Source organism: Crassostrea angulata, chromosome 4 (assembly GCF_025612915.1).
Source record: "Crassostrea angulata isolate pt1a10 chromosome 4, ASM2561291v2, whole genome shotgun sequence".
Lineage (NCBI taxonomy): Eukaryota > Metazoa > Mollusca > Bivalvia > Ostreida > Ostreidae > Magallana > Magallana angulata.
Window position 1 is genome coordinate 38,499,547 of NC_069114.1, and position 16,352 is coordinate 38,515,898.

At 33.2% G+C, this 16,352-nt stretch overlaps 3 protein-coding genes across 3 annotated transcripts; 1 reads left to right on the top strand and 2 right to left on the bottom strand.

Annotated features, from left to right (window-relative positions):
* Window positions 1-1,144: 1,144 nt before the first annotated feature.
* Window positions 1,145-4,394, bottom strand: LOC128181293 (peroxynitrite isomerase THAP4-like). The gene is made up of 6 exons (XM_052849647.1): window positions 4,306-4,394; window positions 2,960-2,997; window positions 2,701-2,851; window positions 2,193-2,302; window positions 1,970-2,073; window positions 1,145-1,537 (listed from the first exon to the last, which is right to left on the bottom strand). The coding sequence occupies exons 2-6, from the start codon at window positions 2,970-2,972 to the stop codon at window positions 1,421-1,423; spliced, it is 495 nt and encodes a 164-aa protein (XP_052705607.1). The 5' UTR covers window positions 2,973-2,997; window positions 4,306-4,394; the 3' UTR covers window positions 1,145-1,420.
* Window positions 4,395-4,881: 487 nt separating this feature from the next.
* Window positions 4,882-8,270, top strand: LOC128182259 (uncharacterized). The gene is made up of 12 exons (XM_052850850.1): window positions 4,882-4,887; window positions 5,238-5,311; window positions 5,416-5,505; window positions 5,615-5,767; window positions 5,861-5,959; window positions 6,690-6,794; window positions 6,973-7,008; window positions 7,138-7,236; window positions 7,366-7,438; window positions 7,539-7,589; window positions 7,713-7,829; window positions 7,955-8,270. Exons 1-12 carry the CDS (start codon window positions 4,882-4,884, stop codon window positions 8,045-8,047), a joined length of 996 nt encoding a protein of 331 aa, XP_052706810.1. The 3' UTR covers window positions 8,048-8,270.
* Window positions 8,271-9,046: 776 nt separating this feature from the next.
* LOC128182403 (cell division cycle protein 20 homolog) lies at window positions 9,047-16,095 on the bottom strand. Its single transcript, XM_052851016.1, has 11 exons — window positions 15,969-16,095; window positions 14,979-15,118; window positions 14,689-14,839; window positions 14,260-14,465; window positions 13,983-14,108; window positions 13,339-13,535; window positions 12,902-12,996; window positions 12,293-12,521; window positions 11,847-11,972; window positions 9,991-10,108; window positions 9,047-9,852 (listed from the first exon to the last, which is right to left on the bottom strand). The coding sequence occupies exons 2-11, from the start codon at window positions 15,103-15,105 to the stop codon at window positions 9,671-9,673; spliced, it is 1,557 nt and encodes a 518-aa protein (XP_052706976.1). The 5' UTR covers window positions 15,106-15,118; window positions 15,969-16,095; the 3' UTR covers window positions 9,047-9,670.
* Window positions 16,096-16,352: the final 257 nt, after the last annotated feature.

Consider the following 16,352-nt stretch of genomic DNA (forward strand, 5'->3'; position numbering starts at 1 on the left):
TCCGATCCATGGTGAAATGAACATATGGTGCAATAATGACCTTGACATTAATTGTTCAAATTTCTTGGACTTATTTTAATCAAATTTTGTTTCTAAACTTACTTCTTTCAAATTATTTTAGGCAGAGAGTGCATTTTCACTAATTCACAATCAAACGCACAACATTCAAATAATGCTTTAGTGTAAAATCTTCGTAACTAAATTTTCAATAATGGCGTGTTTGATGTCATTTTACGATGTCTATATTGCTATTTCTTTGACAATGTGACTGTCAAATTCTTAATAATGATAAAGTTCATTTGTTCTAATTCAGGAATATACAAAACAACACATGAGCGCATGCACATTTATTTGTATATTTATAAACAAAGTTGTCCGATCCAAGGTATGTGTCCGATGCATGGTTAAATCACCCTACCCCTTACATCGAGTGAAATCAATGTGATGTAGTAGAAATCAAAATATGACGTCACAATCACAATGTGTGTTTAGTGTGACGTAGGAAAGTATTAGAACAAAAATTTGCCGTAAAATTTTTTGTTTAATTTATTTGTGTATTTTTTCAACTATTACTGCTATATAATGCGAAATAACGGCATAATGCGGCTCAGAACATCATATTTAGCTGTTTTTCTTGTTTATTTTACATAACAAGATTATTATTTACAGTTTTGAAATACTTACGAGAGGGTATGTGCTATCGTAAAGTTACGACAAATTTTACACGTAAGAATCTCATAAGATGTTTTGTGAAAATGAACAAAAACTTAAGTTTTCACTTACGATAAGAATCAATCGTAAGATTTTTTGTGAAAAGGGCTACTGCTTTATAACAGAGAGCTCTTGCTATGTCCCAATATGATGACGTCACAATGAGGTATATTTTGAAGAAACATTATTCTTTGTTACAAATTATAACAGATTTACGTTTTATCTATAAACCGTATGGTCCTTGTTAATAAAACCATTTATCACTAACAATTAAAGTTTAAACCTGCGATCTCTTTAAGAATTGAAAATCAAGCTGTTTGTCTCGACCCTTGAATGATCTCCGACTTTGATTCACCATTGTTACATTTATAAGCTGTGCATATGTACACTGGATCGCATACCTTATCATATATAAAAGCAACAAACAAAAAAATGTTTCTTCCAGAATTTATTTTGATTAAGTAGCATAACACTAAGTCTTCTTATACATGTATTATACATGTACATTGCTATTCCTTATGATTCTGAGAACAATTTGTGTCGTAGATCTTTGTAAGCAACTGGCAAAGATGGCGGTATTGACTAGAAGAAAAAAGCTAACCACGCTGTCAGATCAACAATGATCAAAGTACATGTATAGAGTACGCCTGACTCACTGTGAATGGAACTCATATATAATTAATTAATGACTTTGGGTTCCATTGAACTACTAGTATTCCACCTTTTTATAAGTTGCTCGTAAATGTTCAGTCATAGTGACGTTACTTGTCTCCATAAACAACACCTGATGTAGTGTGTCTCCCTCTAGCGTTAGGGTTCTCTTCAACTGAAAGGAAAACAAAAGCATTACAGATTTATGTACTAGCTGTAAAAGATTACCGTCAGCCATCTTGCTGATAGTTATGAATTCACAGAACCTACCAACATTACAGCAAAACTTTTGTATTACAAACACATTTTTTTAATTAAAAACCCCCCAAAAGTTGATACTTTTATTAATGCAAATACATGGAGATTTGAAACTTAAGAACATCTCAATTAGGCAGAAATCTTTTCCAAGTCAGAATCATTTCAGAGTGCAACATATAATAAATTACCGATTGTTTTCCTATGAAAAAGAAAATAAATTAATATACCGGGTACGTCATTCCAAGAAGCCGGTAACTTGCACACTCGTTTGTTAATCCTTAAGTTACGAAATATTCCGTAGAATCGCGTAAATATCGAGTAAATACCAAAAATTATAAAAAGCAATCACCTTCTTTGTCTGAGGATCTTTACCGAAAGACATGCGTCCTAGAGTGTGCGATTCCAGGCCGACACTCTGACCTTCCATCGTCCCCTCAGCCATCTCACTGACACCTGGCGGAATGATATCAATCAACTTTATGTAAAGAAATGATATAGAAAAAAATATTATGTCTTAAATACATTTAATTTTAGTTAATTATAGTCCTTCATAGTATTTTCTTTATACATACCGTTGTTGTGAGATGATATGAATGCCACTTGATTGGTTCCAGGTTTGATTCGAAGAAATCCAACTTCTCTGTGCAGGATTTTATTTGTGTCTTTGTGTACAGAATAAAAGCTGAGGGAAAAAATATGTTGTAATAACAGACCTCTTAACATTTTCTAAAATCCCATAATATAAAAATAGCTTTTGAAAAGAGCGATAACTCTGATCATCATTAACGACCTTTTTAAAAATACATATATACGTACATGGGCTAATGATTCAGAAGAAATCAATGCATAACAAGAGGCGTAAAAGAGGTTATGAAAAATAAAATTAAGTAAAGCTTATCCAAAATATACAGACTCGCAAGATAAATTCGCATGTAAAATCCGTGTACAAATAATTTCGAGCCAAGAACTGTTTAAGGACCAATTGCGATACGCTAAGACTACAGAAAAATATAAATTATAATTCATTTTATTAGTTCAGTAGAAGAAAGAAAAACAAAATACTTTTTGGTTTCAACGTACCTGAACTGGAGCATTGGTTGACCAACATGGAAGAACTCTAGGTCTTCAATGTACTCAAAATCTTTGATGGTAGGGTAGATTCCCTTGCCCTGGCCTTTCCATTTGCCAAGCAACCATTGCAATGGTTTCGCCGCCTCGTGTAACGGTACATCTGTCGAGAAATGTTTTGGAAATAATATTACTGCGGCCTATAGCAAATTTAATCTGATATCTACAAAAACAATCAGTTATACAGTCTTATATAAAAACATATTAATACCTTTAGCTGCCATATCTATTTCTTCAAGTTCCTTTGCCCTGCCAACAAAATAAAAAGTGCAATATTTTGAAGAACACAAAAGAGTCTTAGGCAAAGTACCAAAGTTATTAAAAAAAGAATTATAACAATATATTTTTTTGTTCATCGGAATGTTGTGGTTGTGGGCAGTGCAGAAAAAATATTTAACCCAAGTCTCGAATCATGTAGCACTGCAATTCCAACGACCAAAAAAAAAAACGTGGTTTGAAACGACTTTTGCAGCTGGCAAACAATGTTCGAACACTATTTAATGCAAATAAAAGTAAATAAAGGCAGGCAAATGAAATATGTATGTATATATGTAAACTATTGTAAAAGAGAATGGCACGAAAGATTTGTCTGCTGCTTTTCCGTTGAAAGAGATTTTAACGGTTGCAATTCACAGAGGGGGGGGGGGGGGGTTAATACACAAATCTTTTAAAAAGTTACATTTAGACGGTAAAGCCAAAAAAGAATCTGTCGTCAGTTTGTATTTTCGATACTATGTGTACATGTATATCGATAGCACACAGAGAGAGAGAGAGAGAGAGAGAGAGAGAGAGAGAGAGAGAGAGAGAGAGAGAGAGAGAGAGAGAGATATTGAACATCATTAAATTAATATTTTTGATTATCTTATATTTTTAACAAAATTAAGGTCATATTGGTTTATACAGTATTTATAAAGTCTACTTTATTTAAAAAAATAAACAAAAGCAATTTTTTTAACAGTTCAGTAAGGGTTAAAGATACAGTCTGATGTTCATACACAGACAATTAAATTGCAATTAAATTTTCATTGATCTAATTCGTAAATAGTATCAGTGACCAATTTTGTAGTGTATACCTAATATGGCTTATACGTGGTCAGTGATGATAATGTAATTTTCCCGCTTCCCTAATACCAGAATGAACCGTCAAAATTTTTTTTACTGATTTTATAACCGTGTTTGTTCGTTTTCTTTTAAAAAACTAAAATTGAAGAATTCAAAGTTGGTTATAATACAGGTACTTGAATTATTTTATTGATATTTAACAATACAAAATAGCACTAACGTGCCGCTATACATTCATCACGTTCACAAGCTAAAAAGTTTGACTTTAATTTTTATTTTTATATCTCATTTTGGTTCTGCCTTTGAAGTTATTAAAGATTAATTAGATAAGTCGTAAAGCATACCAAAATACGAAGATCGAAGGAATTTAAAAATCAAAAGTAGCTGATTTCGAAGCTCAGATAATTGATTGATATTTAATTTTTATCGGTAATGAAGGACAACACATTTTCTAAAGTGTCAAAGTTTGTGGGGTTGCATTTAGAGCCTACTTACCTTGATGGCCAATATCACCTATGCTATCTGATGTGAACGTGCGGTCTACCAATGTAAAGTATGCGACGCTTCAAGGAGGACACTATGGCGCGCCATACCAATCAATATCTGATACAAGACGACCATAAAATTACTACACTGCGGAAATTCCGCACAATAAAACACAAGATTGTCATCCTTAACCTAAACTGTATTTGCATTTCCATCAATTAAATTAAGTAAAACTAAAAACTCTCTCTCTCTCTCTCTCTCTCTCTCTCTCTCTCTCTCTCTCTCTCTCTCTCTCTCTCTCTCTCTCGTTGAAACGCATTCTTTAATTGCATATTATTTTGTTCTTTCATAGGAACGATTTAATCGATTAAATAAAAAGTGACTATGTATTTCATATACAAAATATATCAAAAATTTTTTATATCGCTATATTTTGTGGCGTAGTAACCAGGAAGTCTACAAGGGTGTTGTGTGACGTTATGATTGTAATCCGCGTAATGATTTTCAATTGTGACGTCATTCGAGTTGATACTCGAACACGTTTTCAAGCGCTGTTTTACAAGGCAAAGTTAGATCATTGAAGATATGGAGGTAAGAAACACTTTTAAAAGGAAACAAATGAAATAATAACTAAATACAACAGGTTGTATTTTCCCCCCTAAATTAACAAAAATCAAATACAAGTAATATGCACATCTCTGATATACATGGATGTACAATTGACCCGCAAAAGAACAACTTCCTACCTTGAAAAATGTAGGAGAAGTTATCCGTACAATAGGAGTACACTTTTGGCAGCCACCCACCATTTTCACAATTTCAAAAACCGGATTTTTCCTTTTGAATACTCGGTTAAAAACATAAAAAAAGCAATTTGAAAGTTAAATTTACGTTGCAATTGACAAGGGTAAAGTAATTAACAATTTCACTCTGTTCAACAGGAGGTGTATATTGATGATCCACACCAGGTGGTCTCTGTGGACATTGGTCAAAGTGATGATTCCGCAAAGTCCGGGTAAAACTCTAATGCATTTCGTATAAAAGTGACTTGTGTAAAAATTTACATTTATTAAACAACTCTAACTTAATGATCAAAATGTTTGAAATCACTGCCCATAGACGTTTGTCAGAAGACTTTGGAGCAGAGGAGGAGTCCCCTGTCTCTGTAGAGCAGATATTCCAGAATATGAGACAGAGAGAAATGGAGATGTAAGCCATTTAAAGTCTCCAATCTTTTTTATTCAAATATTGTTTGCCGTAGGAGTCACTTACAGTGTATTTTGCCAATTTTGCAACCCGTTTGGTTTTTCCATAACAGACTTTTGAGATCATGGTTTCCGGAAATTAACGGACAGGCTGAGATGGCAGTAGACAAATCCGAACAAAATGGCGAAGGAAAGGAGAAAAAAGAAAAGGAAGATATAATGATATTGGACGAGGAAAATAAACAAAATTCAGCTGCCGCTCTCAGGTGCGTGTGTTGAGAATTTTGTGAATTTTTTTGTTCTCGTGATTAAATTCATTATTAGCATTTTAATCTGGAAATGAACCTTGGTTTTTACAGCTCTGAATTAAACCTTCCTGGAGACGACAAGACACAAAGCCAGTCGGTTCTTCAAGTGGAAGAAAAGTTGAAGAATATCGGACAAAAAGATATTCTAACGTAAGCTCGCGCAAGATTCATATCTATCCTTCAACAATGCAGATATACAATTTTTACCTTTGAAGTTCATCTTTATATTTTTGTTTATTTTAAAACAATTATGGTCTTTTGCTTCCAAAACAAAATGACCTAACCATTAAAAAAAAATTTATATCGCTTCTCTTTTCTATTCTAAACCATAAAAGATTGATAAATATAGGCTAGGAAAAACTTGCTTTTGGATACTCTTAACTGAGTGGTCAACAAATTTGCCATCAGATTTTCTTGAAATTTTTAGGTACGATTTGAGTAGCTATATAAACTAATGAAGAAAAAATATATCAAATATTTTTACCTTGAAAATTTTTAATTTATTTAAGGAATGAATTCAATATTTATTTGTTTTATACGATATAAAATGGTTTGGGGCAGTTTACGCTTTATAAACCGCGAAGTCACGACTATCCAGCCTCCTTAATATCAAAGATGTTAAAAATAGAGTAGCCCAGCAGTGACTAACAAACAGGTTTGATTAACTCTGCTGTATTTTATTATGCTACCCCCCCCCCCCTTAAAAATCAGATTAAGTGTACTATAGTATGTTATAATTAGATATTATTCATTTGTAAGATTTCTTCTTTTTCCGTTCACCCAGAATAAAAATGTATACATGGGTATTTTATAGGCTATTGGTTACAGTAATTTATGAATTGATAATATTAATTCAAATGTTTTTTTTTCTATTCTTCAGATCAAGCAAACAATTGTTGGAAAATAATGATAACCCTCCTATCTCTCCTAAGGAACTGAACCAGAAAATCAGACAGAGAGAAATGGAGACGTCAGTTAATGGAGGGTATAAAGTCATAATAGACAAATTAAAACAAAAATTAAAATGATAAATTTAGAATGGTCACTTAATATATGGCGGAAAACAGCATAATTCATGTAACTTTACTATTGTACCAGTATAATATTATTATACAATACATATCTTACATAAATGTTTTCATATTACCTGTGTTTAATTACAGAATACCGAGGGTCGGCTTTCCGGGGGCAGGTTCCAGGTAAATAAAATAATCGCAATACCTAAAAAAAAATTCTAAATGTAACTTTCCTCGCTTTGCGATGTTTGAAACAAGCATAAGTCCAGGTGAGCTATGATTTGTAACAACCCCCCCCCCCCTTCTCCACAGCGCCACCCTTCTAATGTCTGGGAGTGAGACACAGAGTGAACCGGACAAAATGACCGTGGAGGAGTTCTTCCAGTCCATACGACAGCACGATGTCAACATGTAGGTCACGTTGAGTAACACCGCCCATTAACTTCTACCATCCAATATGTTACATGCATACTGAATATAAAAATACCAATCTCTCTCTCTCTCATCATATTTTACATGTATATTGGTTTTGCTTTTTAGCTTAGTGAGGTCGGGGTATCCAGGTGCCAGCTATCACCAACTGGACAGCGAAGACTCCGCTTACGAGATCGTGGTAAGTATTACTATATAAGTTCAGTTTAGAAGTTAAAAACATTTTAAATACAGGGTCAAAACTTGTATTCATCCATTTACTTTAAAATGATTTTTTGCAGCATGAGGAACTGAAGAATAATGAACACTCCATAAGAGAAGAAAATGCACATGTAGGTATACGTAATGTATTGCAGACAAATGTGACTTTCAGTGTCAAATGAAATATAATTTCTACAAAATGTACATGTAGATTTGTTTTATCATGTACAATTATATACATTATTATATCACAGATACAAGATTGGATCAAAGAGGGAATAACCCAAGAAGAGAGCGTGGAGTCGTTCACAGGAGTCATGCTGTGTCTTCCTTGCTGTTACGCAAAGCGGCCCAAACCATTGTATGTTAAGGTAAGATCATCAAGCAAAGTCCAATCAGATTAAATTTTAAGACAATTCGAGTTATGAAAAAATAATTCAATAATTACACAAATAAAATTCTACTTCTTATAAAAGAAAAAATGTTTATACTCTAGAACAAAGAAGAAGAGAAGAAAGAAAAGAGACCCGGTTTGTTGAAAAGATTTCGACAATTTGTGTCCAGAATTGTTCGGAGAAGGCTGGAATAGAACTGCTGCTGCTGAGATAAAGATGATTTTAAAATATTGTGAATATGATCATGAAAATGAAATTTATATTTTATTTTGTTTAAAAAAAAAACCCCCACTGTGAGTGATAATAATGTGCAATTCTGATTGATAGGTCTTTCAAATTCTGTTACAATATTGTTTGATACATTTTAAAGATTTATATTTTACTGATGTGCTTCATCAATGAAAATATTGAAATGTATCGTCGTTATATTAACGGTAAGATTCCATTTCATTCGTACCTCAAACGATAAAGATATAAACTTTAACCCCTTTTCAGAAATGGAGGGCTGCTTTATATTTCTGGAAATCGATTTCATGAATCTCTAAATTCTCCAACTTTGTTGAAAGTTTATAGCTTACACAATTCTACTGGTACTCAAGTAAATAGTATTTATTTGAAAAGGTCTTTCCCTAGATGAACGAATTTTTCACGTGTATCAGATAATTCATGTTTAAAACGTAAAAAATAACGAGTATTTTATTTTTCCTTAATATAAGGAAATATTAGAAATTTATAAATACCAACTGAACTCCACTGTATTGCATCTCTACTTTGCAATAAATATTTACACGTTTAATAAGTGGTTATATTTTAATCAATAATATCATTTGTTGCATTTCAAAATACGTAGACAAGGTAAAGAACATTTTCTCAAAAGTTTTTCTTGGTTTCATGTAAAAGTGCAATTGTACAGTTATGAATGCATACCGGTAATTAAAAAAAATTTAAAGATTGAAGTAAATATAAAATGTTTTTTTTTTTGGTGTTTCATTTGGAAGCGATCAAATTGTTTCTCTAAACTGCTTAACAAAACATTATCTAAATAAATGATGCGTGCATTAGGCAGATAATGAAGTTTTGCTTTTTCTTGGAAAATATACCGGTACTTCTTGCATTTGTTAACCATTAGGTTTTCACTGAATAGTATATCTATATTTTGTTTTTCACAATATCAATGTAAATTTTGACAACAATAAGTATTAAGAAAATTTTTTATTTATTTAAATTTCTGCAAACTTTAAATGGCCTCAACACAGTCCAAGACACGTGTAGTAACTGAACAGGATATGGCATTAAAATTGAACAAAACAAAAATTACATGCAAAATAAAAAGAAACTTGAAGCATTTGGATGACATGTATACATTGGTAAACAGAATGAAAATTGATCCACAATTGAACTAAATCAGGAATGCTAAAATGCAAACATCAATTCAAAATAATTATTATCAATATTGTATTATACCTATCAATGGATATTAAAACAAAGGAGATGATTTTTAAAGAGGGATATTAAAAGCTATCTGGCATTCCCAGTCTCTCCAGATGTCCCCTTTCAAACCCACAGCTCTGGCTGATCTGATTGGCTCAGTGACAAACTGTACACGGTACAGACATGAGAATTCCAAGAAATACATGCAAACAGCACCTGTCCAGTATCATCAATTTTACTCTTGTTTCATTGAGCTTCATCTGGTTTCAGGAGCAATAAATTTCTGGCTTTAACCCATCATACATATACATGCCTGCACGTCTTATTACCAATAGCTCGTCATTTAAAATCGATGACAAGAAGGTCCTGTGTTGGACTTCAATGAATTAGCGGATCCTGGATGGCAGGGAGAATGTTTCCTTCACCGATTTGGTCTGAGCAGTTTTCTTGACCTTCTCTTTGTCCTTGGCAAAGCATTTCCATAACCTGATGGTCTCGTCAGCTGCTGCACTGGCCACAGTCGTACCACAGGGGGACATAGTCAGACTCAGGACTCGAGCCTCGTGTCCTACAAATCAAATCATAGCTGTAGTCAAACTCCAGACTTTAAAAAGGTGCGGACCAGTATTCGTAAGACGAAAAAAAAATACAGAGAATCTGTTTGAAATTATAATGACTAGTAAAACTCAAACTTGATATTATAAACCTGTAAGCTCGGCGATTCTGTTCATTTGGGGGTACTTCCAGATAGTCAGTTGGTTCTGTGAGTAGCCATGACCCGAGATCATTTCTTTAAGCTCAGTGGACCATAGAATGGAGCACACCTAAAAGGCAATGGTTTCACAAAAGCAGATTCATATATAGTGTTGAAATATAGTAATCATTTCATAAATATAAGAAAGATTGTTCATCTTGATGAAAAACAAAAATTTCAAATTTAACTTGACAATTTGGTATATTGTAAATCATTTCATTAAAAAAGACCAACATTTTTCAGCAAAAACTCTTTTATTCATGTCTACTAAAATCATGTGAAACAAATAACAATTAAATATTAAACTTGGAAGTTAAGATTGGTAAAAATAATCAAAGATCAAGGAATATGTCTCAGATATTCATAAAATAAATATGCTTCTGTTGCACTCAATATGAACTAGAACTGTCCTAATGGGACTAATACCCCCGCTAGGCTAATTTCAAATGGGACAAATAATTGAATTGAATAATAAAGGTTTGGAACACATACCAAAAAAAATTTTTAGAATTGTAAAAAAAAAAAAAATTAGTTATAATAACAAAGAAAAATTAAAATCAAAATTGTCAGAATTTCACTGTAAATACATATCTATAACAGTCATACATTTACAAATGTATGTATTTGATGATATATTTTTTTAATTTAATTGATTTAAAGAAAAACCAACAAAATGACAATAACCCCTCCCTTTGCAGTGAATAGAAATACCAGTAGCCAAGCAATGCTCTTCTGTTGATAAAACTTTCCATATTTTTCTAATAAGAGTCTTGACAGATGTAATTAGTTGTTTCAAATTTTCCTCACTTTCTCCTTTGGCACAGTGGAACTCCACATCAGAAAATTGATCCCATAGGACTATGATTTTCTTTGATGAACTTGTTAAATTCAATAAACTCCCAAAACATTACCATAATTACCATACTATGTAAAAATATGTAAAAAAAAAAAAAAAAAAAAGAAAATTTAATATTACAAACAATTTTAAAATTGCCAAAACACTACAATCATATCAGTAATTTTAAATTTCATTTAAATTAATGCCCAATAGGGTCACTTCATCAATTTACTTGACAAATAAATTTAAACAACCTCTAAAAATAGTTTAACTTCTTAAATTAATCATTATATTATTTATTTCCTTATAATGATAGACCTTTTGGTTTACTTGAAACAGTTTTAAAATAGCCCCAAAACCATCACCCACTTTACAGATTATCAATTTCCCCTAAACACATGCTCCATCTGAACCATGGCTCAGATAATGGCTCCCTTGGGACAAATGAATTCAGCCACACTTGTCTTTGATGTTCTTATTAGCTCCTAAGAATTTATCATTGACAAACAAAAACTTTGCATTGTCAGTTGATAGAATACTTATAAAAAATAAAATTTTTTTTATTAATTAAGACATAAAGACAAAAAACTTCATCTGGATGTATTTATATAAATATATTTAAGAGTGCTTTCTATTAATTAATTAATAAAATCTGTAAGGATTACCTCCCTTACTTTTCAACATTAGTGTACAATATATAGAATAAGGAAAATGAAAACTGTCATAAAATCATTAAATCTTGTCTGATCTTAAAAAAAATTGCAGGTGCACATCTTCAGATGGTGTTCAAAATATGTACAAATTTTCAAACTGTTCCATGCAGTAATAAAAAATTCTATAGGGGGGACAAAGTTGCGTCTACAGACAGACGGACAGACGGACGGACAGACAGACGGACAGGGTGAAACCAATATACCCCCCTAAACTTCGTTTGCGGGGGTATAAAAACCTGTAGATGATAGTAAGTCACCTGAGAGTTTGTGTCTATGGCATTTACACAAGAACCATTGGAAATGTTCCAGAGTCTGATGTGTCTGTCTGCAGTCCCTCCCCCTGAGGCTAGTATCACAGGATTCCATGGACACCAGGCTAAAGCCTACAGACAATCCAAGCTGTATTATTTTCTGAGTGTTACCGTAATTTCAATATTACACCCATTTCTATTTGTTTTAAACAAACATAAACTGTAAACATTTTAATTTGCTGTATCTTTATCATTGATAAACTGGTTTGCAGTGACCATTTCTTGTGACATGTAAACTTTAATTGGTAAATTTCCTTAAACACGGATAAAAGTTGGTTTACAATAAATCTATTACATGATGAATGTTTCCTTTTAAATATATTCACCACTTTTGAGCTTATGAACCAAAGGGTGCAAGCAAGCAAGAAATAAATACAAGAAAAAACATGTACCTTAACTGCTGCAAGATGGTGTGTGAAGGTCTGTACAGGGGAGACTCCTTCTAGAGCCAAGGTGGTGTCCCACACATTCACTACATTGTCATTGCCACCACTCGCCAGGTGGCGTCCGTCCGGGGACCAAGTTAGTCCACACACCTCCTGGGTGTGTTCAATCAGAGACCCCACATGGTGGTCAGGGACCCGCACATCGTGGTGGTGGATAGCTCCAGAACGAGACCCACTACAGGATAAAGGGTGGTGTGAAAGTCATTGTCAAGTACACATTCCACTGCATTGTACAATGTGATGCTAAAGTTGATGCACTTTGTCAACATCAAGTTCAAAATGTTACAGGTAATACTGGATAATCAATTGCAGAATTAAATACCTCAAACTTCAAAATTAAACTTTTTATGCATTAATGGCTGCCATTACAAGTATTTATCATTTTCAGAATTTCAGTCTCTCTCTCTCTCTCTCTCTCTCTCTCTCTCTCTCTCTCTCTCTCTCTCTAACAAATTTTTTTTCATGCACTACCATAATAGAATGATTTCAATGAATACCTTAATTCGTTATACATGTATTACTATTTGTAAAAAGACACGAATGATAAGAGCCCACCTGCTGACAATGTGTGAATTCCAGGACAGGGCGCCAACTCTAGCGGCATGTCCTGTCATCACGCGTAATAACTTCTCCGCCTCTGTATCCCACAGCTACAAAACACCAGGGCTCACATTACTCTTCAATCTATACTATAAATATACTACCTGAATCTTTCACATACTACATTAAGATAATAAAAAGTCCTGTTAAAATAAACATAGTTACAGTAAATCTGCTTACAACGAAGTCTATTCAATTCCCCTAATTTCTAATTTTTTAAATGTACAGTATTATGAACCTATCATAGACCTATATAATAAATAACATTAATAGCAAATCAGAATTGCTCATCCCTAGTGCTTCACTATAACTTTATCTTTGTATGTATGCACTATGCAATGTTTCAATAAGTAACAGTTGTAAGATATATGTATTCCAATTTTATTCTATACCTGTACCGCCCCTGCATTAGTCCCCACCGCTAGGATTCCTCCCTCTGGGGTCCAGGACAAACCTGTTATGTAATCGTTCTCGGACTGCATGTTTAGAAGCTGTGCTATGGTACATGTAGTGGCATTCCAGAGATAGATGGCCGTGCCTAAGGCTACAGCCAAGATATTCGATGTTGACCAATCTAACAGGTTCAAATCTGCAATGTATTGTATCCATATAGCTCTTGTATGTTAAAGTAAGTCTTTGGATGATGCATAAACTTACAAAATCATTCATATTTCACACGATAATACGTTAGAATTTTTCAGATGCATGTAAAATATATAATTCTGTCAAGGAAACTGTCCAAAACCATGATTAAAATAGCAAAATGATTAAAACTGCTAATAGGGCTGAATTGGCATGGCAAATTTAATACTTAATTTAAACGCATTGGACAAGAAAAGCTCTGTAATGGAAATATTCATTTTTTATTTAAATTTCAACAAACCATTAATTTGTGGATTTTTCCTATGTAACATTATAGCTAGAAAAATCAAATTCAAAATCTGTAATTGGTATTATGCCAAACACCCATATTTTTTCCTTCCATTGCCTAAGTAATTAGGTTGGACTCAAAACTATATGTCAAAACTGTTCTTACAGTAGTCATCCAGAAGATCGGGAGCATCCAGTATCCTATCTGGTTGCTGTGGAATGTTCCGTGCAGCGGATTTAGGGACAGTAGTTTTACTGTAGGAGTACAATACTTTCATTCTGTTGCTGTGACCTGCAGTTTATTTTTTATATCAACATACATGCCCCTTGATTAATTAAAACATTTATATATATAATCTGTTTCACTTTAAAAATTTCAAAGTCATGGTTAATTCAACTTTTTTCTATTCATTCAGTTGGTCTTTGCTTTTCAGCACTTGTACCTGTTGCTGCTGGACATTTATTGTTGAATGACAGAATCTTTGTATCTTGTGGATTATCTCCCTTGTTAAGGACGGTATTTAGCTGGTTCTGGTAGGGAGCTTTAGAAGGGGACCAGTCTGGGTCGTTCTCCTCATTTTCAGCTTTCTCTTTCATTATGGCAAAGTGACTGAGGTCAATGTCTTGTGACGAACGGCTCGGAATAAATCTATAAAAATAATGGTTTTGTATAGAGCTATTTTAGATGTAACTTCATCTGGGTCGTTTTCTTGTTAGTCATTTCAAAATATCAGTTAATACAGTAGTACCTATACATATATTGTAGACTTCATTATTAAATAAATTACACATTGTAAATCAACATGACCAACACACACGCTCCTATATAGTTATGATATAGAAATGCGTACACAGAGACTTGGGTATCTAACCTGTCTGGACCAGACTGCTTGTTTGGGGTTTTGCTGGGAGTCTTCCCTTTCTGGGTTGGCATTTTGCTGTATTTTCCAGGTGTTTTTGATTGAGACAGACCTTTTGGTGTTTTTGTTGAATTTTCACTCAATTTGGGTCTAGGTGACAAACCTAAATTAAATTGATATAAGAAATAAAATGTCTAATGTTTACACTTCTGTAGAAGTGTATCCCTAAATACACTGCATGTCTGTCAAATAAATTCATAACAATGCTGATATGAAAACAATATTATGAAATAATTCAGTACCCAAGCTAGACTCTGATCCTTTTTTCTCCATAGGTTTTCTTTCGTATCTAAACTTTGGTCCATTCTGCAAAGGTCCATCAAGCTTGATAGCTTCGTTTAGCATTTTTTCAAAATTGAAGTGTGCCATTTTTATAGACTTTCTAAGAAAAAAAGTAAAGATCAATCTCATTTTAGGGGGTTGGGACCAACCACCCAAAGTGGTTACAACAGCTATACAATAACAATAGCTCAATAATCGACAAAATTCCAAAATGTGATATAATTTTACATTGCAATATCACTTGGTATCTTTTGTTATAGATTTATATATACATGTACTGTGTTCAGGGTTATTTTCGACCTTCTGCGCTTGCAAATGGTTTTGTTCCATCTTAAATTCGCCCAGACAAGATTGTGTACTAAAGAGAAAACTTGGAACATTCGTATTTGTCAAGTCTTAAATTTGCCCGCTGACAACAAGGGCAAAAATAAATCGGGGGCGAATATTTCCCAGTATACAGTAATCCATTAACTTGCTGATCAAGTTCTTTTGTGGACCAGGGAGGTATATAAGCGTCCCTGTATAGACCTACACTTTCTGAGATTAATCCTATGTGTGCGACCTACTCAGAGATCAACCTCCCAAGCAGTAGGCCAGGTTGACAGGTTACGTGTATAAAGTCTGGTTTTGCATGGTACTTCCACTGCTCACAATTGTCTTGTTGAATATTTTGACAGGTGATGAAAACGATACTCAAAATATTAAAACTTTAAACAAAATTAAAAGCTTAACAAACATGATTCAGATAGCACTTTAATATTAGGAGTAAGTGGACACCTAAGTCACGAAAGCTTCATTGGTCCCAATCCGCATTTGTTTATCAAGTAAAGCAACAAGAGGATTTCATTAGTTTTTACACTATGACTTTTCTTTCTTATTTTAAACCAAAATACTGATCAACTGTTCAAAATTGAGACAAACTGAATAATCTGTTTATCATTAATACTTACATTACTTATGTACTGGTTATAATGATAATATGGCCCGTTGACGTTCAAACGTTAAAACATGTACAATTCATACAACTGACAAGTATTTTCATTCTTCCCGCAATTTAACCACGTGATTTTAAGGTTTCAAACCTCGAACCCGATCTAAAAGAACTTCTTCATAATTACATTGATTTCTTTGAACAGAGACATAAATTACATATTCATGTCTCTGCTTTGAATAATCAAACGTTCAACACTATTTTGGAAAAGTAGTAGTGACTTACTATAGAATTAAATCAAAGGAGCATTAGATGAAATGCGGAGGCTAATTTCTTATCAGATTTACATAAAATTTTTGAGAATAATATTTTTTGTCGTTAACATTGGCGGATCCAGAGGGGG